Here is a 26,835-nt window from a genome sequence, read left to right on the forward strand (position 1 = left end):
TAATCCCGTTAAAACAAATGAAACTCAGAATCATATTACCCTCTACAATTTCAATGAAGCATGAAGCTATCTGGTTAATTACCCAGCAAATCTGCTTGCTTCAGTATTTACAAAACAATAACTTCAAATTAAATAAATAGAAGCACTTCCGAAATAAGAATTTTAAAAAAGCGATAAAAATAATTTTATTTCTCTGAAATTCTGGATATCATTCAAAATAAATAACAATTGAACATTGAACTTTGATGCCCAGAAGAATATAAACGAATATTTCAATAAACGAGAATAATAAAGAGACAAGGGGTGGACACTTTAATGGAATTGGAATTATTGTATGGTATGGGGTTGTTTACTTGCTACGTAACGCTTCAATGGGGGTCATTTTCATGGAAATATTAGTCAGAGATAAGTAGAGGAAGGATCCGCAAAAAAAATTTTGAAAATGCCATGAACTGAATGCCGTGTGCGGTACAAGTGCGGTATTGGTCAAAGCATATCAAAAAGGTGTGACGCCAAAAATATAAGGTTGTTCAAAATTGCTATAGTGTGTGATCCTACCAATAATTGAACTCACATGCTCCCACTGAATGAATTCTCTTTATTTGATTTTTAAGCTTTTTGATCATATTGTCTTCAGTAGTTTTCAATTTAGTCTGCCTAACAATTTCTGTTTGCTGAAATTTAAATTTGTTTTAATCCTCCAAAAAGTGATGACATTGAAGTCTCAAATTGTAATTTAAATATTTGGCATCTGTTTTATGAGCATGTGCTGACAATAAGAAACACAAGTCTTGTTTACAGCTTTGTACTTTATTAATTATTTCAATTCTCAAGTATATAGTGCAAATCATTTATCCAAAAGAACTAAACAAGCCCAAGTTTGATTGCTTCTGTGAAGATAGTCTTTACGGACGCAAACAATTCTTGACCGGTAGCTAGAATCTCTTCATTTGGCAAAATATGATTATTTGAGAGTTCATAGCAGTAGATTAATTGTGGCTTTTGATTGATTGCAACGTAATCGACTGATGAACCAGCAACAAGTCCAAAGAAGTCACTTATTTTACCAAGTCGGTAATTAACTCCTCTGAATGCAGGAATTGCATCTCTTGCCTTTGCTCCAATCTCATTTATTATTGCTAAATTTTCAATAGGAACTTGTGTATAAGCATATGGAGTCATTATGAGTCGGCCATGCGAGTGGAATGAGATATATCCGAAAAAGTTTGGAACTGTTGCAAGAAATTCTGAAAATTGCTTCGTTTCTACTTCCGAAAAAGCATAGTCGCCATAATATCCTGATGAGCATGGAAGATTACTTCCACCAAAACCTCCCCATAATACATCCCAATTTCTATTTGGATCAGCTCCATGACAAAGTGGATTTTGAGTTGGTCTTCTGGTTTTGCGCCATGTTCGGTCAACGTTCCATGTGTACTCAAATCCATCTGAAATAATTCATAGCTAAAAACATGTTTGTGGCTGTAAATTGTAGCTTAATTACCAATATTGAGAATGGGCAGGAACCACCAATCGAAAGTTTCCAACAACTCCTTTACATCAGTATCATTAGAGGTCAACAGTTGATTCATAATGTAAGTCGTTGTATGACTTCCAATCCATTCATTAGCATGGATGTTACCCTCAAAGAAAATTGACTTCTTGCCGGCAACATTTCCAATATTTACTCTAAGTCCTTTAATGACTCTACCTTCATAAGATGTACCGACAATGAATGTTGAAATATCGTTAGGACGAGATGCAGCCAGACTATCCATCCAAGCATATGTCTCATTATATCTTCTGTATGTTGACCAATCATAGACACCCGTGCGACGTTGACGTTGATTACCTGCATCTTCTTTATCGATCATTCTATATTTGAGAATTGTTTGGTTAATTGCTTTTAATTACGAAATCAGAAGTGATAAGATAGGTATAATCGCTACTTACTCTTGAAAATTATTACTCAGTAGCTTAATATCGAGTTTGAAATTTTCAACCCACTCGCTCCATTCTCCAAATTTATGTGGAGGTACGACAAGTTGTGCGGTTGAGCCGATCACCATTTGTGGATTCGTCGTGAATTTGTACTGAAATTAGAATAGAATTTTTATGTCATAACGGTCATTTGAGATTTGAATAATATTTATTAGGTATAGTTGAATGCCCTTTTGTAGACTAAAGTTCAGTCAACCATTGAACTTTGAAGAATAAACACAATTGAGCACAATTCTTAAAAACTACAATCCATACGGAGCTTTCAATTGGATTTACAGTACAGCTACAGCTACAAAATGCAGCAACTGTGCTTCAACTTCCTTACCCCATCAGGATAATCCAAAATTTGTTGAAAAATTTTCAAATGATTTTCATCGCTTGCTGTGACTTCATAAACACGATAAAAATCAAATCTAGCTTTCTCTACACAAAGTGCAGCAGTGACTAGCACGGAAAGTGTCAATAAACTTATTGTTAGCCGACTCATTTTTAAGAAAAGACTGAGAAATTTTTCACAATTAAAACCAATTTATTGACATTATTTATCTTATCCTGCTTCAAGTGCTGCAATAGATATGATTAATTACATTAATTATATACTTTAGTATTCAAGTAGCTTGTCATGACCGGCAATAACTTTGAAGTGGTTTGATAAGGATATTAAGTAAATTGCTGAGTGTGCCAAAACATAGAAAATTTGTGTGTCTGTAAACAATTAAAAGTCTTCGTCACTAATTTCAGCCTTTACGTTAACTTCTCTTTTAAAGTTCATCATTCTCTCGTCATTCTTCTCCATGTCCATCACTGTAAAGACACAATTGTTAATGAAACTGCTAAACTATGGCTTAAAATAGCTTAAACTTACTAAAATCAAGTTCCCCACTTTCCAGATCGTCACTAGATGGAGATGACTCTGTTGCACTGAGGTCATCAGCTACTTTCAAGTTTCTGTTCTCGACCTCACTGACTTTCCTCTCACCGCGCGACATTAGTCGATTTGAGACTTGCTTGAAGATATCCTGATTCAACAGTGACTGATCATCCTTAAAGTCAGTATTTTCGGAATTGTTATCCTCGTCTTCCTCTTCTTCATCAGTCAAGCCTTCTTCTGGCAACACAGGTATGGAATTGTCATGTCCCTTTTGAATTGGAGAGTATGAAGTCGGTGACTGATTGCTGTTGTTGCTTAGCATATTTTTCAGTGCATCATAGCTTCTTATACGCATTGTGTATTGGCTATACATTTCCTTCATTTGGATTTCAATCTTCTCAAATTCTTCCAAATAAGCTGGTCGAATTTTCTGCAACGTTGCAAGTCGATGACTTGTTCTCTCCAGTTCTGATTGCTTTCTTTGGATTTTCGATTCCAAATTAGACTTTTCAGTTGCTTGATTTTCAAGAGTTGCTTTACCACTTTCAATTTGTCTTCTCAGATTCGATGTGGCTTGTTTGAGAAGTTTTTCAACTTGATTTAGTTCCAATGGCTTTGAAAATTGAGCTCGAGCATCTTTGTTGACTGCTTCTTTAGCTATTAGGTCGTACATAGTAACTCCGTGGTTGGTCTGCATTAAATTCAAGACAAATTAAAGATTTTTGAAAGTTTTAAAGCTGTAAGGAACAAGAAGCTTACCAATTCCGATGATAAGTTTCGTATTTTCCTTATTTCATCATTACTTATTGCATCCTCAAAGTTTATAAATTCACTTTCTTCTTGATGCACATTCTGAGGTGAATTTAGCAAGGCTGATGTGACTTTCAGCAGTTCCTTCGCTGTTGCAAAGTTGCTGGCATATAGTTTTCTAGGATTCAATTTTATTCCAGCAGATACAGCCTGTGGAAATTGAAAATCATTGATTGGACCCTAAAAATAGAAAAATTCATACCAAAAATTCAGTAGCTGTCCTAACCAGCATAACACGATCACTTTCCGTGTGAGAATCTTCATGGACCAAAGCATCAGGATCAAAATTTTTGATAAGCCAGATCAGGATATTCGCATAAGCACGGAAAGAATTTTCATTTCCTGAAAATGTGCTTAATATTGATAAAGGAATGTTGTCTTGATATCCAAGGAGTTTCAGATGCTCTGAAAAATCTATTAAGAAAGTATTAAGGATTAAAAGTCTGTTAAATCATGCACAATTTGCCAAATTTACCTCTAACACTTTTGAATGCCATTTTTATTTACCAATTCTGAATTATTTTGACCACAGTTACCATAGAAATTCACAACCACGTGTTGCATTTAAATTCAAATTTTCTAACGGTTTTTTCTTCGAACTCATCGAAGTAGCCCGACCATTTCATCGAAATTCTATTCATCGCCATTTTTTCGCATCGATTTTTATCTTTATTTTCATTTTGTCGGCTGAAGTAATATTCTGTGGAAAAATAATTTTTTCTCAATTCCTGAACCAAAGATGTTGTCGATAAGTCCATTCGTTTATTGGGCTCAGACAGCCGATCAGATTTCATTAAAGATTGACTTGAAGGATGTCAAGGTAGGCTGATTTTATCATAAAACATTGTTTATGTCTAGAAATTTCCTTTTATCAATTAAAAATTCAATATTCCCACGTAGGAATACAAGATCAAAAGCGATAATACAAAGTTCAACTTTTCGGCCATGGGAGTTGGTGCACGAGGTCTTCAAGAGTATAAATTTACACTAGATTTACTAAATGAAGTTGATCATGAGAAAGTTAAATCCATCAATACTGATAACAAAGTTGACATTTTTCTACCAAAAATTAAGAGTGGATTCTGGCCTCGTTTGGTAAGATATATTAGAAAGTGACGCAAAATATGCAAATTGCTTGACTGTACAATCCTCATATAGCTCAAATCATTAACATTCCTTAATCTAATTTTAGATATGCCAACAACAAAAGCCAATGTGGTTGAAAATAGATTTTGATAGATGGAAGTCTGAGGACATGGATGATGAGGATGAGGATGAAAATCATCGGAACATAATGAAGGACTATCCAGACATGTACGATAGACTCCAGAAAGAGGAGCTAGGCTTTAGACGAGAGAGTCTCAAGAAAGTTTATCTAATTTTTTACAACTTATTCCAATTTATTGGATTTACTTATGTCCTCACAGTCATGGGCATTCGATATTATCGTGATGGTGAGGAATCAATGGCTGGAACATATGAAGCTGTTGGAAATGCTATTAAATTCATACAGCTACTGCAATATTTGGAAGTTATGCATCCAATATTTGGATATACGAAAGGAGGTGCATTAGTGCCATTTTTACAAGTTTCGGGTAGAAACTTCATTCTCTTTGCTATGCTGGAATATGAGCCGAGAATGATTACAAAGCCAGTCGTGTTCTACTTATTTGTTGTGTGGTCAGCAATAGAAATCGTCCGATATCCTTATTACCTTACACAACTATTCAAATTTGAGATTGGAATCTTGACATGGTTGCGTTACTCTTTGTGGATTCCATTATATCCACTCGGAGTGCTATGTGAAGGAATCATTTTATTAAGGAATATTCCATATTTTGAAGAAACGAAACGCTTATCGGTCGAGATGCCCAATAAATTAAATTGGACATTCCACATGCCAACATTTTTGTATCTATATTTAACATTCTTAATACTGCCCGGTATCATCTTCATTATGTCACACATGCAAAAGATTCGCGCTAAGAAACTCGGAACCCGATCGAAGTTCGATTGATTCTTTTATGGTGTTTGGAGTAACTTTTATGATTTTTGTGGATGTGTCAGTTCTTATTTTGTTTTTGTTATGCTAATTTAGACGCTGAAAATATCACAAAATGAATTTTACTTTACAAAGTATTGGAACTTTTAAATAAAGCAGTCGAGGGTTATCGAAGCTTTTTGAGCTTCAATCCATTTACGTCAAATTATATAACAACTTTTAATTTAATTACTTTCATGCTTTCAACATTCAAAATAATTAGCGTGATAAGGTCAGTTGAGTCTTATCAGTAGCACGAGATTGATTCCTGCTTGTGGAAGAAGAAGGAATGAAAGATCTAAAAATGTCTCGCTGATGGAGGTCAATCTTGTGTCTTTTCAAATCCGACTGATACGCAGGCACGACTATTTATAATTTATTGGTAGGATTAAGACATTTCAGCATGATTTGGAACAATAATAATGAGGTGATGGTTGAATGACATTTTGGTCATGATTAAGGACTATACAATGTTAATCTCTGCATTCACGTTTTTGTTATCGGAATTTTATGGATGATAAGACTTACTCACGATACGTGCGATTACTTTTAATAGCTGTTTGATGTTTATAAACACCAGCTGGATGTGGAAGGTATAATTTCAATGACTTCTTAGATTTTTAGATGTATTGAGTATTTCGGAACCTTTCATACATACATAATCAGTCACTTGCCAAAATTTCCGAGTATAATCTATAAAATTATTATGTCCAGACATTCTATCAACCTTATAATATTTGAGTATAAAGCTATATTATTCTAGAGTTCATGAGAAAGCATTGTTGCTCTAATCTACGAAAGTAATCATTGAATAATAGCAATAAGAAGAAGAAATGCTCATTGATAGCACGGTTCCTACATTCGCAAACAAATCGGCTCATTCACTTCTCTAAATATTGTTGTTTTGATGCTAATTCCCGTAGAATCTAAAGTCTTAATCAGCTCTTAATTAAGATCCTGAAAAATAATCCGGTATCAAGTCTTACATAACAAAATTAAGAAAGAATCAGGTTTAAGATCGAAAAAGTTAAAATATATTTATCACTTTATTGTCCCATAAATTAGATTTAATGGACATTGAAAGCTGTCTTTATGAATTTTGGTTGATAATTTTGAATTTTTTTTATTGTGCATCTCGTTGATCCTTTGCCTGCATCATTTTATTGAACAGCAGCTACTTTTTGTGGACAGTTTGAGACTTGACAGTCACTGTCAAGATTGTTGCTGCGTGTGCGTGATTCATAGAAGTCGAATAACAAGGGCTTGCGGCAGAATTGGCATGCCTGGATTAAAGGAAACAAAGATTCTGTGTTTAATATTATACATGATTAAGGAATAGAGCATAAAATTTACCTCAGGGCATTTTGTTCCTTTCAATGGCAAATCCAATTTCTTCCAAACTGCTTTCATGTCAGCAACAAGAACATCAGCCATTTCTGGTACGTGATATGGAGTTGGAGCCAAACGGAGTTTTTCATCACCACGAGCAACAGTTGGGTAGTTGATTGCTTGAATGTAGTGTCCATATTCTTGCATTAACATGTCCGAGATTGCAGTTGTTTGTTGTGGATTTCCAAGTTTAACAGGAATGATGTGGGATGGAGTATGTTCAACAGGGAATCCTTCAGCCTTCAATTTATTACGCAAGTAACGGACATTGTTTTGATGACGTTCACGGAGATCACGACCTTCATCGGATGCAAGGATTTCGACAGCCTTTCTAGCACCACAGAGAACAGTTGGTGGCAATGAAGTAGTGAAGATGAAGCCAGCAGCATAAGAACGAATCATATCGACCAAATTAGCAGTTGAAGCAATATATCCACCAACATTTCCGAAAGCCTTTCCTAATGTGCCAGAGATAATGTCCATCTTGTGCATCATTCCATCACGTTCACCAATACCAGCACCATGTTCACCATACAGACCGACGGCATGAACTTCATCAACAAAAGTAATAGCACCATGTTCATGAGCAATATCACAAAGTTCCTCCAATGGACAGACAGCACCAGTCATACTATGGACAGTCTCGAAAGCAACAATTTTTGGGGTTTCTTTAGGGATTTTCGAGATGAGTTCGCGTAAGTGGGCTGGGTCATTATGACGGAAGACGTGCTTGGGGACCAAGCTATTTTTGATGCCTTGAATCATGGATGCATGATTTCCAGCATCCGAGAAGATGTGGCATCCAGGTAAGAGACGTGCCAAAGTAAATAATGTTGAGTCGTTTGCGACATAACATGACGAAAAGACGAGTGCAGCTTCCTTCTGATGCAAATCGGCCATTGTCTTTTCCAAATTTTCGTGCATCAATGAGTTTCCGGAAATGTTACGGGTACCACCGGCACCAGCACCATGTTCCTCGAGTGCAGTATGAATAGCTTTCTTAACTTCTGGGTGAGCTGACATTCCAAGGTAGTCATTTGAGCACCATACAGTGATTGGATGCTCTCCCCTTGAGTATTCCTTAGCAGCTGGGAATTGACCTTCACCGGCCAAACGATTGACTTTCTTAAAGACACGGTAGGAATGATCCTTTTTCTTCTTCATGATTTGTTCATGGAAGAAATCTTCATAATTAAATGGAGTTGCAGTTTCACGCATTGGAATATCCTCGAGCATTTCACCATCAACTTTCTTCATATGGGAGCTGACCTCATCCAATGATGGAACAGCATTCTTCTTCTCTTGAGTCTGAGCTGAGCTCAATTTACGATCTTGAGATTGGATTGTTGTTGCACCGGTGGCATTTTGCAATTGTGAGATTGCACGAGTAACGACTGGACATTGATTGCCGAAATTCTTTACAAGAATTGGAGCGTAGTTACGGACATACGTCGAGCTGAGACGTGTTAGGAATGGGCAAGGCATCTTATTAATGTTGCTTACCGTACGAATTAGATTCGATGTTGATTTGAAAATTTGATTCTGTTAAGGAAGAAAAAGAGGAATGGAAAATTTTTAGATGACTTTATTTTGGAGATTAAGGAACAGAAGTTGAGTCGGTTCTAATTATTACCATTTTGGCAATTAGAATTTAATTTTTGAACATTCACTGACGACGAAAAATTAAATCCGTTAAAGATTCTTTGGTTCTGTAATTTTTATTAATTATGCCTTAATCGACTTGTAATTTTGCATTAAATGCTTCGCGCAAGCAAAAGTGTCAAGAGTCACAAAATAAAAGAAATTTTAATTTCAAATTAAATTATTAGCAAAGGTATTTGTTCAAGGCAAATTTGCTTCTGAACTATACGAGTACTAACAGACAACTAAAGTCATGGATGGGATGTACGAAAATTAATAACGTGTCACGAGTGTAAATAAAATTTGAGCAATTGCTGTACAAAGAGTAAATTTTGTCTTCTTCTTACAATAATTGATAATAGTCCTTTCCGTTTCTCATGAGAGTAGAAAGAACAGTTCTATATGCTGAATGGATGATCACTTTAGCATAAATAATATTATTTTTTATTATGATCAGGCTTATTTTTTATTTGAAGGGAATATGATGGACATACTGCAAATATTATGATGATTTAATCAACATTATTGGATAATCTACTTGAAAACAAACTGTGTGTCCCCAATCTAGAGGTGCTTACATACGTCAATTTATGAATATCTTTACAATCATCTGTATTATGCAATATAGACTGCCAAAATTTATTTTTAGACATTTGTTTAGGGACAAAAGGTGGAATTGTTTTGGATGAGATAGTTTGTTTTGATTGATGCGCTTGTTAATTTGTTTTTTGGTGTATGGGAATCGCGGTGAAGCTAGTTGAATGTGTTTGATAAGTTTAGAGTAGTAACACGGAGATCAAGTGACAGAAATCTAAAATTGAGGACTTAATAAGTGCTTTTTATGTGTTTTTGATCGATTTCAATCAGATTTGACTTCAAATTCTCTTGAAACCTGAAGGATGTTAGCTAGTTCCTTAAAATTAAAATTTTATTCCACATTTCGTGAACATTAACATTACAATCTCTGGTAGTGCTTCCTAAGGATGCTAGCACATCCTCAATAGCTCCTTAACATGCTTAAAACAAAATTTACAGCCATCCATAAGATCCACAACAATTTAATTCATAAATCCGCCAGCAATAAAACCCCAGATTACAAACTGGAAATTTCTCGACAAATTTGACATGCAAGCTTTCGTTGTCAAGTTACAAATTGCTTAATCTTCAGCTTCTTGCATCATTCAATTCATGAATGATCAAAAATAAAAACAACAGATGATTTTTGGCACAAACAAACAAATAAAACTAAATATGGTGATGTCCAGAGATTTCTAAATTAAGAACAAGAATTTATGATAAGATTTTTTGTTCCTGTCGCAAATGGGAAGGTCGAGAAAGTTCAATATTGACGTATTGCTATTAAATAACATGAATTTTTGAGTTGATAGTAAATAAAAAAATATGAATGCAGGAATTCTTCGTGAAATTAATCAATAGAAAGTTGACATATGTGTGTTTTGCATTCTAGATGAATCTAAATGACGTGAATAAGGTTATTGACACTGAATTTTTGAATTAAAATGACATCAAAAGGAGATGGGAATACAATGTAAATTTGTTGATTCTTCTTTTATCTGGTTTTTATAATGGCTTTAATTTGCAAGTTTATGAGATGAATTTATTGCATAAAATATTATTAAATCTGACAATCAATTAGTTTATGGATAAAAACAAATCGATTGTCAGATTTAATCATTTTATAAATAAACACAAAGGAACACGCTTAAGATAAATTAATAATATTTATCAAAAGTGTTAATTAAACAGAGGATCTTAAACAGCAGGAGCTTAAAAATTAACATAATTAAATGTTTTTAAAAATAGATTTTCTAGATGTTTTTTAAAATGCATAAAATTCTAAGTTTTTTTATCACGAATGAACGAATTTTTAAATGAAATAAAAACAAATTATCAGAATTTTTTAAGGATTGAACTAGATAGTCTATGAATGAAAATTCGTGAAAATTTTGAAATCCGATTAAAATTCTTAAATTTTTTAAAACATTGAAATTTTTTAAAAATTTAAAATTTTTTAAAATTTTGCATCCTTAAAAAACCTTCTTAATTTTGAAGATATTTATTAAGTCACGAAAATAGTCGAAAATAGAAAAATTTCATCAAATTTCTTAATATCTTTCTAAAATAAAAGAGAATTCCATTCGCTTATCAAGGATAATTTTTATGAACACAATATAAGGTTGCATAACCAGTTCAAACACTGCAAAAAGATTGCATCCAAAAACAAAATATTTTGGCGATCTTCTTTTTCCACTTTTCATTTCGTTCGCACGTTTTTGATATCAGACGTTTCATTCGCAAAGTCACTTTAGTTCAAGGCTAATAAAAGTATGTGATTTAAGTATTTGTCTATTTTTTGAGGATTTGAAATTTTTTAAACATTTTAAATTTCTCAAATTCAAATTAATTTTTCAAAAAATATTTTAATTTTTAACAAAATTTTTAAAAATTTCTTTTTAATTTTTAAAAAAATATTTTTTTAAATCATTTTTTTAAATAAAGGATCTTTTATTTTATAAATTATTTAAGACGAAATATGAAAATTTTCGGAAAAATTGAAGAAAAACCTCAAGAAAATTTAAATTTTGGAATTTTTCTAAAGATTTTCGTAAATTCTCCATTGTCACTTCACCCATCTAAGCACTTTTTCTTAAGTACTTTCCTATAAATCCTTTTAAGTTACCAACAATCACAAAACATCCAACCGGCATATACATAATTTCAATATTTTTTTTCATCTAGTAAGTTTACAAACAAATCAAACTAACCGTCATGAGTTTACACAAAAAATACTTTTCTCCTTTTTTGACTGACTCACTTCTGCTCGTGACTCCTTGTTAGAAACTTATAACCTGAATTCTATATTTTAACTCTTTATATAACTTTTTTTGTGTATCTTTTCTGCTATTAAGAACCAGCACGTTTTTCTTTTTATTCTCGTCTGCCTCAGAATGTGATAAAATATTTGCATACAGGAATTTTATCATTCTTGTTTATTGATCTTATGGCTGCTGTATTTTGAGAAAATGCAAGTTTTTCTGGATAATAATCATAAAAATCATCAAGTTTGCATTGAAAATCGTCAAAATTTGAATTTCTAGAAAAAGTCAATCCTACGTAAAAATTCATTTCAAAAAGAAAGCAATCAGCCACTTCTTGACTAAAGTTCTTATTACCAAAAATAATTTTGACGTCGACACGGACTTTAAGAACATCATTCAAAAGAAAGAACAGATTAATAATCACTTGCCAAACTCGTGTGTAAGTATACAGCATATTAGACATACAGACAACCTTAATTTTTATGTGCTTAAAGTCACGTAGAACATTATTTTCCAAAAAAAAGAGTTCCATCCGCTATGCAAAACTAAAGGTTTTGACCTCATCGAAAGTCAAATTGCATTTGACCGAATTTAAATAAAGTCAATAAATTAATTCATTGAGTACAATGTTTTGTTATCATTGCGAGGAATGGCAATAAGCAAATTTATTTTGGGAGGGCTTGTTCACCAGTTACGTAACGTAAAGTTGGCGGAGGTCTGAGCTTTATATTGAAATTTTTGATTTTCTGGATAAATCTTGTTAAAGGAAAGAATGTAGAAAGTCATGTTCTGAGGGTCATAGTGAACGCACTTGCAACACCCCCTCCCCACCCTCAATAGGCATTCTCTGTACATGACCACCGAGTATTTTGGGAAAGTGCATCATATCACGTCAGTGTTAGATATCATTTTATGCTACATACTGGAATCTCCATTTAATAAGACACTTTGTTCGGCTGTTCGGGCGAAAAAAAACTTTTTAACTAGACATCAATTCATAAATCAATTTCGATAATTAATGAATTTTATATTTCAGTTACAAACTTTTGCGAAGCTTTGAAATTTTCAAATCCGTTAAAAAATTTGAATTTCAGAAAAACGTCTTAATATTTGTGACGTCATTTAAGCACATTCCCATAAATGTACATCATATCACGTCAGTGTTAGATATCATTTTATGCTACATACTGATAACGCGTGCAATTCGTTTATTTTTATCAATTTAGCCAATTTAGGAGTCCAGCCTTCAATTTAAATCCAATAAAATCTCTCTTTTTTTAGGTAGCTGCTTATCAGTTCCCGAAACCCCCTAGAAGGCAATCTTGTTATTCTTTTGTTGATTGCCCTTTTGACTCGTGAAATTTTAATATTTATTCCAATTGCCTCACATTATGATAATTTAGATTACCGGCTATAGACATTATCAATAATAAAAATGGACACGACACACATAAAATAAGGAGAAGATTAGTCGTGCGATCATTTGAAAGTATGATTAAATCTGGATTGATCTGGTTTTGGTAAAGACTTTTTTTATGGAACTATTAAATCCTCGTGGATTTAATCAGCACACTCAAAATACAAGTTTTAGTTTTGCGAATAGTAATTATCAACAATTTGAGTATTAAGTAGGATGATGCAACACTTGCCATACAATTTTTGTGATTTTTATTTTCACTTTTGTGAAATTATCAGTTGCTGTTTGACAAGACAGCGAAAAATATAATCATTGACATGTCTTTCAATAGGCAAATAATCTTCTATGTGTAAATAGTGATGCGGGATACCCAAAACACATGACTATTTATTTTTGTTCATTTATTTCCATGCGTATGTGTGAGTTATGCAATAAATTTTCATTTCCGTTATCAAAATATTGGGGTCGTTGGCTTATGATGTCTAGTGGGGAGGGACAGGTGAAGATGAAGCATCTACCTGGTCGACACACCTTGAGATGTTGTCCATATTGTGGTCAAGTGGACATTAAACTTTGAAACTGGTGGTCACCGCTTAAAGATTGTTGACTGACCAGTTATCAATCAATAAATGATGAAAATTGCAAGACATCATTGGTGAACGACCCCCATACCAATGCACTGCAAAAAATTCTATCACGAGAGCATCGCGTCATCCACAAAATGTTCGGGTTTGTTGCATTTCCATTTTCTTTTTATGCAGTTGCATAATTTTTTTTCGTACGCAAATTTCCGAGGATTTGGTCGATGTTAATGAATTAAAAACTCTCTATTGTTAGCATAGCTGTACAGTATCTATGCCAACTTGTTAATTTCCTCTCACTATTAGCCTAATTTTTTGACAACTTTAAGGTTAAATCTCCTCAATATACAGAGAAATTTTTTTTTGCAATGTTATGATTGCTGTACGCACACATCCAGTCTATTGATTTCTCTTATCTGGACCATTTTATGTCAAGTATTTTAACTTAATATCTATAAAACTATAAAATTTCACTTACATGCGATCACTTTGTGTTATGTTTCACAAATGACTTACTCTTCTTCTCCTTATATCTTTTTTAAGTCTTATATTTTTTTCGTTAAGATATACCATATAATACAATCACAACAATTTGGAAGGTTATTCAGCAGTTTTCAGCTATGGCAGTGAAGCTTTTTTGCTTCAACTGTGAGGAAATATTTGAAAATGAAGGAGTTTGATTCGAGCGGGAAAACTGATATGCTGTTAAGATATTGGGATGTGAGGAATGCAAAATGCACATGACTTGAAAATGCATTGAAAAATGTTGTTTTTGGTTGGGGAAATGCTGGTTGCATAAGCTGATGGAGTCGAATCATTGAATGAGTTTTGATTTGTGCTTTTGTATGCTGTGTAAGGCTATTGAGGCTGTTATTTGCTATTACTACTGATTAAGTCACATGGGACATGGTTCATGGCATTTACAATGGCCATGACACACAGTTTAGAGATCACTGGCTCGTGTGAAGAAAACCAAAAATTTGAATCTGATTTACATTCCTTCCTGAACGTAGCAAGTGGACGGATCCAATATAAACCTGTTAAAACAATTCTTGGCGATCATTCTCAAATGACGTCACTCGTAACACACAAATTTTGCAACCATACACAGCGTAGCATCAAAAGACTAATTTTCTATAGTTCCGAATAGAGCTACAAACTCAAATCTCCAAAAATAATACCTAACAAGCAAATAACCCCATAAAGTCAGCATAACGACAATATCATACTCAAATTCCAAATCCCAACGGACATTTTCAAAAGCAACAGCTCACTCGAAAAGCTGCCCCAATTTCAAAATATGTCACGAATTGGCGAGCTTCGACTGGAAGAAAGCACAGAATGTTATTAAACTTTCATCAACAAGTACAGTGAACGCGAAATTGTCGTCTTATCATCCCTTCCCATCGCATGCGATTGTTTACATTCCATTAAAAATTATTATTTTGTAGACATTGGATGTGCGCATGACATTTTATTAACTGGAAATATAAACTTTTTTTTTTATCATTTCCTCTGACACATTTTCAGTTTCTAAAAATTCTTCATACTTGTAGTGGAAAAAAGTTATGAGAAAATTTTCTCGACCGAAAATTGTTAGAAAAAGTTAGTTAAAGTGATTAAAAATTAATTCGAGTTGTGAATTAAAGGCCAGTGAAGGTGATTTAATTGAAAGTTTATCAAAAAATTGACCGTAAACCTTGAAAATCTTCAAAAGTATATTTTTCACTTCCCGTGGATAGTCACAAAAAAAAAAAAAAATGAGAATATTCAAAAAAGGAAAAAAAAAAATTTCCTCGTCAATGCTGAAGGCTGTGAATTAATTCAAGTCCATTAGCATAAAATGAGTTAATTGTGCAAATTTTCCCTAATCATTCAAATTATATTGGATTAATTATAATTAGGACTATATCACTTTTGAAGTTATATTTCTTGGATATACCCATTTGTTTAGTTAATTTTTCATTCGTACCACACTCATAAGTGTGTGGATGGCTCTTCACCATTCTGCATTCGCAAAAAGAAGGGAAAGGAAAGAAAAAAAAATTAATGAAAAATCAATAGATTAAACTACTTAGTCAGCGAGAAACAAAAAAAATTGAGGATATATATTTTTCATTTTTTGATTTATCATCAGAATATTCAAAAGTATAAAGTTTGTGTGCTTACTCTCTGTATTGTTTGCTGCATAAATAATTTCATTTTCTAACCCTTTCAACCCTCTCAGTCCAATACGCCTTTACCACCCAACAACCTCATTTCTCTCTTTTTTTTGTGTGTGCTGTGCTTTCTTTTTCTATTATTCACACATCATTATAGTGATAACTCCTTAGTTCTACTAGATTTCCTTATTATCCTTAAACTAAACTCAAACTGTATGAGAATGTAGAACGCACGAGACGTTTAAATGGCACGAAGTGGAGCCATAAAAATTAACTGTAGTATTGGATAAATTGTAAGTGAAACAATAAAAGAATTTTCACTGTCTGGTCTGACTCCTATGGCTAAATGCAAAGATAAAATTTACAATTTTTTTTTTTGGATTCACTATAGTGTGAATTTTCATTACACATCCAACATGGCTTGCAAGTGTGTGAACACACACATACTCAACTCCCAATATACTGCAAAAATGTATCTCTCGTATCATGCATGAATTATTAATGTAGGCCAAAGCTTTTTTTTTTGTATTATTTTACTTTTCTTCATGTTGCTACATGCAATGAATGGTAAAATTCACTTTACTGCTTTCTTCTTCTCCTCACTTTTTATTATGTTTTTTTTTCTTCTCTATGCTTTCTTCTTCTACTCACATTGCTGCCATGCAATAAAAATCTTTTGCTGCTCAAACTATATATATGCAAGTCTTAGAGCTTAAGAGTTTTCACTCATTCCTCCCATTTTCTTCTTTTTATGGGGTTGTTTGAGAATGACGACTGTTATGAGATGGAATGAATGAATTTTATGAAATTCAGCATAGTACTAGATCACTCACTTGCTGATGCATGAGAGGGTGACTAAGGGTGCTGTTTGGATGCTTTGAACTATGAAGCGTAATATTTTGGAATTTAAGCTAGTTTCAAGAATTTTCACTGGATGTCAGTACTGTAACACATTCATTCCATTTTTAGGGGTGCATCCAAGGGGTCAACCCCGTTCCCCATCATATTTGGACGAGATTCTGTCGTTTTCCAAGCCAAAAAACTCAAAATTATTAAATTCCCTTAAAAACAATTCTAAGTTTGCCCTTGGGGTACCCCACTCTCAGCTTAATGATGGACATCACTGCCTCACAACCCTCTATTTTATTTTATGAAAATGCACTTTGGCGATAATTTTTGCTTTCCCTTCTTCATCCTTACGAAAATGAAATTCATGCTAAAGGAGTTTCTCATTACGGCTATAAAGTATCCACTGAAACTCTTATTGCAAATAAGAAGTGATTTCATGCTTTAGTAGCATAAAATACTTGACTTTAAACTAGAAAATCTACAACTTTAAGGATTGTTCATTATGCATTTTTTGTTTTATATCCTCATGAATAAATTAATTTCCATTGGGAAATTTTTTCCGTCTATATGGAAAATTAAATTTTTATGGGTGAAGCTCTATTTATATCCACTACTCATTCTCGTTTATCGATAGAATAAGTAATAAGAATTTCTAAACATTTCCGACTCAAGACCATAGAATTTGCATTCAATATGTTCCTATAAAATTATCCATGTGAACATCTTCTTTATAACCCATCATTAAATTAATATTTTTATGTGGTTTTGTGGTGCGTTTGAGATTTTAGAAAAATATGTTTTTCCTTCCTTTTTTTGTGCTATGGGAAATTTCATTATGTATGCAGATATATGGAATATTTTGGGTGAATCAAAAAAATTAAAATAAATCTTGATGTGCTTTGGTCTTTGATGTGGTAATGATGTTCATTTTTTTGGATTCTAGGATAGGATTTTTGATCATTTGAATTTTGAAATTGCCATTTTGCTGATTTTTAAAGGGTTTGGGGTGAATAATGCAGGGAAGGGCTCCTTGATTAGCTTTGAAGGAAGTCTCTTGATGAGCTCAAAATTTTGGAGGGTTTTGGATTTTTTCTACGGAAATCCCTTGAAAATTGAAGAATTTTTCCAAAACCTCCCTGAATATGCTCCTTTTAAAGCCCTATACCATGTTCATTAAGACTTGTTATTGATTCCATATGAGTGTCTTTATCAACTTTGTGTTGCTACCCTAAACAGTCAAAGAAAATGCTTTCATTGTGAAGATGTACCGCTAAGGTACCTAAAAGCGGTCTCTTTACCTAAGATTAAGGGTAACCTTGAATATAAATCTTGAGATTTTTAACTAAAAATCATCAAAAATTGCAAAAATTTCTCTTAATAGCTGAGTTATGACTCCATTTGGTCCATTTTTACGACAAATAATGACATTCCTATCATTATAGCTCTAGTTGGTCAATTATAAGTTTCTTGAGATCCATCTATGAACCATAGAACCAAGAAAAATAGACAAATTGTTATCACTTCCATTTATGTTCTAATAATTCCTCCCAAACCTTCCTTAAACCCATCAAATTAGGTTATTTACTTTCACAAGAATGAATTGGCTCTTAGGTGCTAAACCGCGAGCTCTTAAGCATCAAGATACTCTCATAAGAATCAAGCTGCTTAACAAAAGAAAGAATTATCGAAGAAGAATCTGTTACTGTGCATTTAAGAAGTTAATACTCAAGTTTATGATGCCATTCATTTTCACTTACGCTGTATTAAAACGACATAAAAATGTCAACCGTTTGTGAATCTCTTAAAGTTATTCAAAAAAGAGCTAAAATTGCGAAATGTCACATGAAAATGTGAAGATATAAATTCAAATGTCATATTCTATTTAAGGACGATCCATCTAAATATAAACCAGGAGACAATGAATGAGAAAATTTTGTATTTTGCGCCCCTCATTTGTGATTCCTATTCCAATTTATGCTTAAAAGCATTAAGCTTAATCGTAAAAAATTGTTTCATTCTTCAAATTCATTCCGACTGTTTCGTCATATAGGCAAGAAAAAGAAGAAAGAAAAAGTTTTTTTCCATTCGTTCTGTGAGAATTTTTATGGGGTATATGTAGTCATTTGAGTTCTTCCCCTGTGGTGCGCTGTGCTTATTTCCCTTTCATTTTTCATTCTTCATATCTTGCTTATTTCTCATTGTTTATATTGTGTGAGTGAAGAAAGAAATTTTTTATGACTTTGCATTATTAAAGTTTCCTTTTTTATGATAGTGAGAATAAGGAAAATTTTCAACCACAAAACTATATTTCCTTTTAAACCATCTCACCAACCATCATGGACAATTTATGTTACTTTACTATTTATATTGAATTTCATTATTATTACATGCAATGCATAACATTTCTTGTGCATTTTCTTATTTATATTTGCACTTTGCTCATTTATTAAGAAGCTTATTTGCTTTTATGGCTGCGCTTCTTATGAGAGCAGCTTAATGTTTACTTTGTCTAAGTAAGGTCAATTTTCAAAGGATTATCATGAAATTAGGTCAATTTTGTGTCTCGGGATATACGATAGGGACATCAATATGAAGAGCCAGGAGCGTATTCAGAGAGAAGGAGGAGGATTTGCGTTTGGAAGTCAAACTTTCACCCCATTTTTGGAACAAATCTCTCAATTTGCTAGAGTTTTTCGTTGAAAATTACTCAAAACCTCCCCTAAATTTCAGCAATCTTGAGAGGGGTCTTCCAAAAATATCAGCTACACCTTTGATAAGGGTTCCTTGAATAAAATTTTCTGTCTGTCCATACTATCCAAATGACCCTCAGACATGACCTCAAATGCACTAAGTTCACAAAACAATCCCAATCAAAAAAGCGCTGCCATAGGTCATGAGCCTGCAATTTCAATACGTGCTCATTTCTATTTTATATATCCCATCCTCATATATCCATTATTCGTACAATGCAACAAACATTTATATAAATACACATATAAACAGAGCAAGTAAGCACAATGTAGAAGCAAAAGGGATATTTAAGAGCTGCAAATGAGTTAGCTCGGAGGGAAATCTCTTCATTTCATTATATCCTTGAAAGGAATCATGAAGGAGTTGGAGTATTGAAGCAGAACAATAGTGATACGAATAATAAAGAAAAAAAAATGTAATATTAGACGAAGACGAGGAAGATTAAAAGCCATAAAAGATAATTAACTTTTCTTGTTGCAATCAAATTAAAGCTTCTTTTCGTCGTCATTCAATCCTTTCCTTTCGATGCTCTATCTATATACTTTATCTACATCTATTCCCTTATTTTCTACTTATAAGTAGTTAGACAGATATCCCCTGAGGGTATTGTTGAATGCAGTTTGTATGAACGAAGGCGAAAATCTGCTGATGAATAATTAATTCTAATAAAAGACACGACAAGAAAAGAACATTTATTGCATAATCATCATCTTAATATAATAATCATTATAATTATCATCTAAGGAGGATATCAGCTGACTTGATATATCATCATATATAAGTCTCGGACTGCTGTACTCTAATTACAATTTCATAATCCTCTCACCATACACCTCAACCCAAAAGAGTCTTGTTTTGTTGGATTGGCGGATAGAATAAAATTCTATAAAAATTAAGGTCGACATATTAAACTTTATTCAACTTGGTAAATTGCTCCAAAAGCCAGACAAAATGGCAATGCCCGTCTGCACGCGCTTCTCCGACAACTATGATTTGAAGGAGGAGCTGGGAAAGTGAGTTGACTTTTATTATAGTCTGATGCGACAAAATTGCGTAATGAAAACTTTTCTTCTTTTTGTCGCATAACAGAGGAGCATTTTCCATAGTTAAGCGATGCGTTCAGAAGTCAACTGGCCTCGAATTTGCAGCAAAAATTATCAACACTAAAAAGTTAACAGCCCGAGACTTTCAGAAATTGGAGCGTGAAGCTCGTGTTTGCCGAAAATTACAGCATCCTAATATTGTTCGATTACATGATAGTATACAGGAGGAGAATTTCCATTATTTAATTTTTGACCTGTAAGTTGTTCCTTAATGTTCTTCAATTAGTCACTAAAAGATATCCATTAAATTAGTGTAACTGGCGGTGAATTATTCGAAGATATTGTGGCACGTGAATTCTATTCGGAAGCAGATGCATCACATTGCATTCAACAGATTCTCGAGTCAGTCCAACATTGTCATGTAAATGGAATTGTACATCGTGACTTGAAGCCAGAAAATTTATTATTAGCTAGTAAATTGAAAGGAGCCGCTGTCAAATTGGCAGGTAATTAAATATTAATTTTTCATAATTTATGTCAGTCCTTCCACACATTTCTATATCCTATAGATTTTGGACTAGCAATTGAAGTGCAAGGTGAACAACAAGCATGGTTCGGATTTGCTGGTACGCCTGGATATCTTTCACCAGAGGTCTTAAAGAAGGAACCATACGGAAAACCTGTTGACATTTGGGCATGCGGTGTCATTCTTTACATCCTGCTCGTCGGTTATCCTCCATTCTGGGATGAAGATCAACACAAATTATACGCACAAATTAAGGCCGGAACGTATGACGTATGTGATTAATTGATAATAAATTGCTGGTTCCGTTTTTAACTGTTTTGTCATTTCCAATCATGTTTACAGTTTCCATAGCCCGAGTGGGACACAGTCACATCTGAGGCTAAGAATTTAATCAATCAAATGTTGACTGTGAACCCACATAAACGTATCACTGCAGCCGAAGCATTAAAACACCCATGGATCTCAGTAAGTCTTATCATTACTTACTCAAATCCTTTAATGCACAGCAATTTACAAAGACTTTATATCCTCATAATAGCAACGCGAACGTGTCGCATCAGCTATTCATAGACAAGAAACTGTTGACTGTTTGAAGAAATTCAACGCACGACGAAAATTGAAAGGTGCAATCTTGACGACGATGTTAGCAACAAGGAACTTTTCTAGTAAGCCTTAATATTTCATACTAGGTTTTTTGGTTGAATCCTACTGTGAATTTAATTTCGTCCCAATGAGTGTGTAGACCCTATTTTCATAAAACTTTTGTTATCAAATAAACATTTCGGACAGGCAAAAGCGTCATAGCCAAGGCTAAAGCCGATGGATCAGATGAGAAGATCAAGGAATCTTCAGATTCATCCAACAATAATGACGAGACATGTCTTGATGAAGGAGTTCGATTGAGAAGACAGGAGGTCATCAAGGTGACAGAACAATTGATTGAAACTATTAATCGTGGAGATTTCATTGGATATACGTAAGCAATTCTATACATATTCCTAAGAGTAAATACCTAAATTTTCATCTGCTTCTTCTTTTCCTTTTGTGTCTGAATTGTGAAAATGTAGAAAAATTTGTGATCCACATTTGACTGCATTTGAGCCCGAATCGATGGGAAATCTCGTTGAAGGAATGGATTTCCATAAATTTTATTTCGAAAACGGTAAATATCTTCCTACATATTTCCGATGCTACATCCTTTTTTTATCCAATCCGTCTGCCCCTTTACATTCAATTTTCAACATATCTGTACAGTTATTGACTAGAACATCGCATAGTAAAGTTTCTTATTCTTTTATTGCAAATAGTGTTGGGTAAAAATTATCGAGCGATCAACACAACAATCCTTAATCCTCATGTTCATTTGCTTGGCGAAGATACAGCATGCATCGCATACGTTCGATTGACTCAATATGTCGATAAGTAAGTTACGGTTCTTATTATTATTATTTCATCAGAGGTCGTTCTGATATCATGCAAAGATTTAAGGAAGTAAATAAGATCAAAATTGCTATAGTTTGTCATGGGTTGGGAGGGTGCTATTGCATGACATCCGAACGACATCTGAATTAAAGTTTATGATGTCCCGATTTCGGGATATTTATTAGAATGAAGTTTAAATCGTAATTGAGATTCTTGGGGGCGGTTTAGTGGGTCTATGCCTGAAAAACCAACCTCTAGCATCTCAATCTTGATCTAGACATCTAGAATATTAGAGCTTATTGTAATTTCTATCACTAACTTCTTTACACTCCCAAAACAACATCCAGACAAGGAATTGCTCACTCGCATCAATCAGAAGAGACTCGCATCTGGAACAAACGTGATGGCAAATGGCAAAATGTTCATCTTCATCGTAGCGGTCCTCGTACATTAGAGTTTGGATCGGTCACAAAGTAAGCACAGATCCGACCACATAAATAAATCATTATTTACATTGATGAGCAAATAATATAAAAAACAGAAGCATAATAGAAAAAATGTGTAGCTACAGAAACCGAATGATGAGATTTAATATGAAGAAAAGTAAAGTTTATTATTTATTCTATGAAGGAAAAGGTATAATTCGATGACAAGTTAAACATGACGAAATATTTATTGATAAAAAGTATTTTCCACAAAGTGACATTTTTCATGGTACATACCATTCATATTATATATACGAAAAAAGAGAAGGAAGAAGAATTTTTTTTTTCTCTGACCGAATCTAAACCCTGAATTTCTTTTTCCCTTAATCGCTCTTCATAAAAGTAAATATGTAAGAAATGAAGAAGAAATAATAGAGATATTTGACGGAGGAATTTTTAAGATGTATTTTGGGAAGTTTTATGGCAATATCTGTAAATATTGCTGCTGAAGTGATTTGTATAGAAGAAAGAGCACATAATCGGGAGGTGGTCCTTTTTCGATAATGAGAACGATTAAATGACGCAGGGTTGTTGTTATTGATAGTGCCTACAACATACTTTGGGATTTTTATTTTAAGGCACAGACTTCTTTTTGAATGGATATTTAATGATTTTTTAAGATGATGTTGAGTTGGGGATGAGTTCAATTTATGGCATGATTCTAGATTGATTCAAGTTTGTTCTTGGAAGGAGATGAATCGAGTGAAATGGTCAAGTAGGGACCTTTTTTCAACAAATTTCTTATGGATTAGGAAGGAATTAGATTATTATTGGAAGAGAATCTATTCCAAGCTATGAGCTATGGAATGAGCAGTTTTGTTGGCTATATTCAGAGCAGCACATTGTAGGAAGTTTCGTTTTGTGTCGTGAGCTACCATATTGTATTTGGGCAGCTCTAGAATCTCTGTGGCAAGCTTATTTAGCTCAGGTACAACATAGAATGGTTCTGATTAGATTGTACTGCAATTTGAATGATATTTTGGACCAAATTAGTTTCTTTTGTGATTTGTAAAGCTATCTTGAGTATTCAAACAAAGATTGCAACTAGATTGAGCCTAGAATGGCTAATGAATCTTCATTAAATGCGGGTTATGACTCTTCAGTAACCAAACTATTGAAAACTAGTCGAAACTTAACAGTAGCTAGCTTTCTACAGGAAATTTCTGGGGACTATGTCGATATAGACTATTTTGTTGTGTTGCTCGGGTATAGAAAAGCAGATCCGAATTGTAGGAAGAGATAATCTAAAGGATGGTTTACAGTTTATCAATTTTAAATAAATAGGAATCAATAAATACGAAATTATTGGTTAGGCCAGTAAGAATGGCAACTATGACCGAAAACAACTATGTATATTATAGATTGTAACCATATCCAGTTATCAATTACAAAACAGAATCAAATTTTTACCAACTCTAAACTTTTTGATAGAATCTAGCACTTGTTTACATCAATACCAACAAAATACCCCATTGCTCTAAACCATTTTGTATATTTTTTCAGCACTAACAGCTCTAATAAAAAGTAATATGAGAATTTTCTACAAAACAAATTGAAAATTCAATGAATGCTCTAGGAATATATCATTATTTTGTTATGTTTCACATTCCCAACAAAATTCACTAAATTAAATTTGCATTTAATGCTGTCACATATACAGTAAGATACAGAAAAACATGAAAATGATGTCGTTGAGACGAAATATACATGAAGAGAATTTTCTTTCTGTATTAAATTTTCTCCAGATACGTGCACTTCCAAAAATATCTTTAAAACTTTCCTCTTAAGAAAAATAAAATAAAAAATTATAGACGAAAAAAAAAAACAATTTTTGACAAACTCAGATGAAAAGTTTATTGTTATTTAGAGTGAAAAACAAGAAAAACTTTTAAGATTTTTCCTAACAAAGTTTTAAATATTTCCTTTTTTTTCGTCGTCTATTCAGAACAATCTCTGATTTTATATAAGATTTGTTCATTTGTTACCAAATTTTTCCCTTACAAAAAAAAAAGAATCTAAATGGGGGTCGATTATAAGTGATGTATGGAATTTGGATTGATGGGAGATTTGATTTTCAGGAGGTTTTGGGAGGAAAAAGGATGTAGTTGGTCTATTAAAGGAGATTTGACATTAGAAAGCCTATTCTTAGAGCTTGTAGATTGACTTGAATTTCATATGGAGTGAGTTGACCCGAGTTGACTTTTCTATGTGAAATCCGAGTTGACCTCGAGCTCTGACCTCCATCTAATGGCTGGTTGTACAGTTAAACTCTAGAGTATGCCCCCAGCAGGCAGAATTCATGCTTATCTGGCACAGAAACGCCATTACGGTACTTAAAAGCAGTCTATTTGACGGTTAAGGTTTCAAACTATACAACTAAGGCCAACTAAGCATCCAGCCTCAACTTATAATCTGCATAGATGAAGAACATCCAAAAAATCAATCCAATTTCCATTAGACATCATTTCCAAACGACTCCATAATGAAATTTCATGTTAACATAATTAAAATAAAATTTAAGACTTACTGCATCTTGAAGAAAAAAAAAAAGTAATAATTGGAGAAACGAGAGTAAAGAGAAGGTGTGAGGATGGAATGGAAGAAAAAAAGTTTGAATTGAATAATTATTGAAAAAGCTATGAGAAGAATGAGAAAAGATTGTTGCAACTTGTTGATCACAGGATGGAAATTCCAATAGAAAAAAGTTTCAAAAAAGATTCGAATTGAGCTTCATCATACATACATAAACATACAAAAATGGAAGTGAAATAAAATTGAGAAGGACGCTTTAAACATAAAAAAAAAAACTTTTTAAAAATTCACAAAAAATGAGTCATAAGTCGACATAAAAAAATATATATTTAAAGAAAATCTAATATAAACAATTTTAGCTAGAATATGAAACAAGAATTAATGGCATTTACATGAAAAGGATGAATCTAATATTATTCAAATTCCATTGCTTATACAAAATTTTCTTTCATATTAACAAAAAAAAATTTAAGAATCAAAAAAATATAAATTTTCTTCTATAAATATTTTTCCCTTTTTTCCGATACGAGAATTTCATTTGAATTTCAATTCTTAGATAAATAAGGATAGGAATATCAAGGAGGGGATTGCTGCATATATTCAATCATGATTAATGCTGTGTATTATTAAGACGTTATTGATTGTGATGATTTTATTTCGATTGTGAGCAGATGTTGGAATATTTTGATGGAGGTTTGATTTGATGAACTCCTTGAGAAGTGATGATTATTGAGTTGAAGGTTAATATTATCTAGAATTGGGAGGAAAATTAATCAGGATTTGATTAACTTGTACTTTTTTGCTGGTATTATTCAGAATCGTGTTTTTATGAGGACTAGATAAGCTTTTGGGCTAGTGTAGGTTGATGTTTCAGTTTACACTTAGTTACTTACTTCTCTGGTCGTACAGATCAATAGTGACCCATGGACTGCGAGTCTACCCTTAGTTGCTAGACCAATACATCCTGTATTAACCAGAGCCTCGTTTGACTCCGCTCCACAATGTGGCTTGGATCTCAACCACGAGAAGATGAGGTTGATACGTGGTTGGTACATGAGTTGCGAGAGGGATTGACCTTCAATACGCACCTGATTTCGAGAAGTGTCTAATATAGTAGAAAGGGTAGTGTTGGATCTACACCAGGGATATTGAATTAAATAACAATTAATTCGGCTTTTAGGATTCAAACTTCACTAACATCAATAGTCTTCAAATGCTATAATCCCTAGCAACTGTGCCACAAACGACTTTAATCCTATAAAATACATAAAGACTTCAAGTAGAGCACTATAAATATATATCCAAAATCTATTCAATCAGGTGTGCTCCACAATGCATCACAATCAATTCCTCATCACAATATATATTCATGACTGAACATTCCGCATCCCCTGCAATTTACATATTTAATAAAATCATAAAAAAAATTTTTGAATTTGGAAATCGAACAAGAATCGCATTTTAGTACTTTTTT

General features: G+C 33.2%; 5 protein-coding genes across 7 annotated transcripts; 2 read left to right on the top strand and 3 right to left on the bottom strand.

Moving 5' to 3' along the window:
* Positions 1-789: 789 nt before the first annotated feature.
* LOC139093502 (zinc carboxypeptidase-like) lies at positions 790-2,499 on the bottom strand. The gene is made up of 4 exons (XM_070644238.1): positions 2,327-2,499; positions 1,954-2,093; positions 1,505-1,875; positions 790-1,448 (listed from the first exon to the last, which is right to left on the bottom strand). Exons 1-4 carry the CDS (start codon positions 2,486-2,488, stop codon positions 865-867), a joined length of 1,257 nt encoding a protein of 418 aa, XP_070500339.1. The 5' UTR covers positions 2,489-2,499; the 3' UTR covers positions 790-864.
* A 119-nt stretch (positions 2,500-2,618) lies between these two features.
* Cluap1 (clusterin associated protein 1) lies at positions 2,619-4,179 on the bottom strand. The gene is made up of 5 exons (XM_070644007.1): positions 4,158-4,179; positions 3,885-4,087; positions 3,632-3,832; positions 2,867-3,563; positions 2,619-2,805 (listed from the first exon to the last, which is right to left on the bottom strand). Exons 1-5 carry the CDS (start codon positions 4,177-4,179, stop codon positions 2,717-2,719), a joined length of 1,212 nt encoding a protein of 403 aa, XP_070500108.1. The 3' UTR covers positions 2,619-2,716.
* Hacd2 (3-hydroxyacyl-CoA dehydratase 2) lies at positions 3,918-5,889 on the top strand. Its single transcript, XM_070644239.1, has 3 exons — positions 3,918-4,502; positions 4,583-4,777; positions 4,875-5,889. The coding sequence occupies exons 1-3, from the start codon at positions 4,422-4,424 to the stop codon at positions 5,697-5,699; spliced, it is 1,101 nt and encodes a 366-aa protein (XP_070500340.1). The 5' UTR covers positions 3,918-4,421; the 3' UTR covers positions 5,700-5,889.
* An 845-nt stretch (positions 5,890-6,734) lies between these two features.
* Alas (5-aminolevulinate synthase) lies at positions 6,735-14,107 on the bottom strand. 3 transcript variants are annotated; one of them, XM_070643929.1, is made up of 3 exons: positions 14,070-14,107; positions 7,077-8,654; positions 6,735-7,006 (listed from the first exon to the last, which is right to left on the bottom strand). In XM_070643929.1, the coding sequence occupies exons 2-3, from the start codon at positions 8,595-8,597 to the stop codon at positions 6,884-6,886; spliced, it is 1,644 nt and encodes a 547-aa protein (XP_070500030.1). In that variant the 5' UTR covers positions 8,598-8,654; positions 14,070-14,107; the 3' UTR covers positions 6,735-6,883. The 3 variants fall into 3 exon arrangements, with proteins under 3 accessions (XP_070500030.1, XP_070500028.1, XP_070500029.1); XM_070643927.1 differs by lacking the exon at positions 14,070-14,107 and adding an exon at positions 11,540-11,631; XM_070643928.1 differs by lacking the exon at positions 14,070-14,107 and adding an exon at positions 8,746-9,004.
* Positions 14,108-15,141: 1,034 nt separating this feature from the next.
* LOC139093281 (calcium/calmodulin-dependent protein kinase type II alpha chain-like) lies at positions 15,142-23,621 on the top strand. Its single transcript, XM_070643962.1, is given in 11 exon segments — positions 15,142-15,250; positions 19,933-20,366; positions 20,443-20,652; positions 20,709-20,902; positions 20,966-21,192; positions 21,265-21,387; positions 21,461-21,587; positions 21,712-21,898; positions 21,990-22,084; positions 22,230-22,344; positions 22,692-23,621. Coding segments are annotated over 10 exon segments (1,470 nt in total). The 5' UTR covers positions 15,142-15,250; positions 19,933-20,304; the 3' UTR covers positions 22,822-23,621.
* Positions 23,622-26,835: the final 3,214 nt, after the last annotated feature.

The sequence above is a fragment of the Chironomus tepperi genome, unplaced genomic scaffold (genome assembly GCF_022539635.2).
Source record: "Chironomus tepperi strain 1889 unplaced genomic scaffold, CSIRO-AGI_Ctep_v1 contig_335, whole genome shotgun sequence".
NCBI classification, from domain to species: Eukaryota; Metazoa; Arthropoda; class Insecta; order Diptera; family Chironomidae; genus Chironomus; species Chironomus tepperi.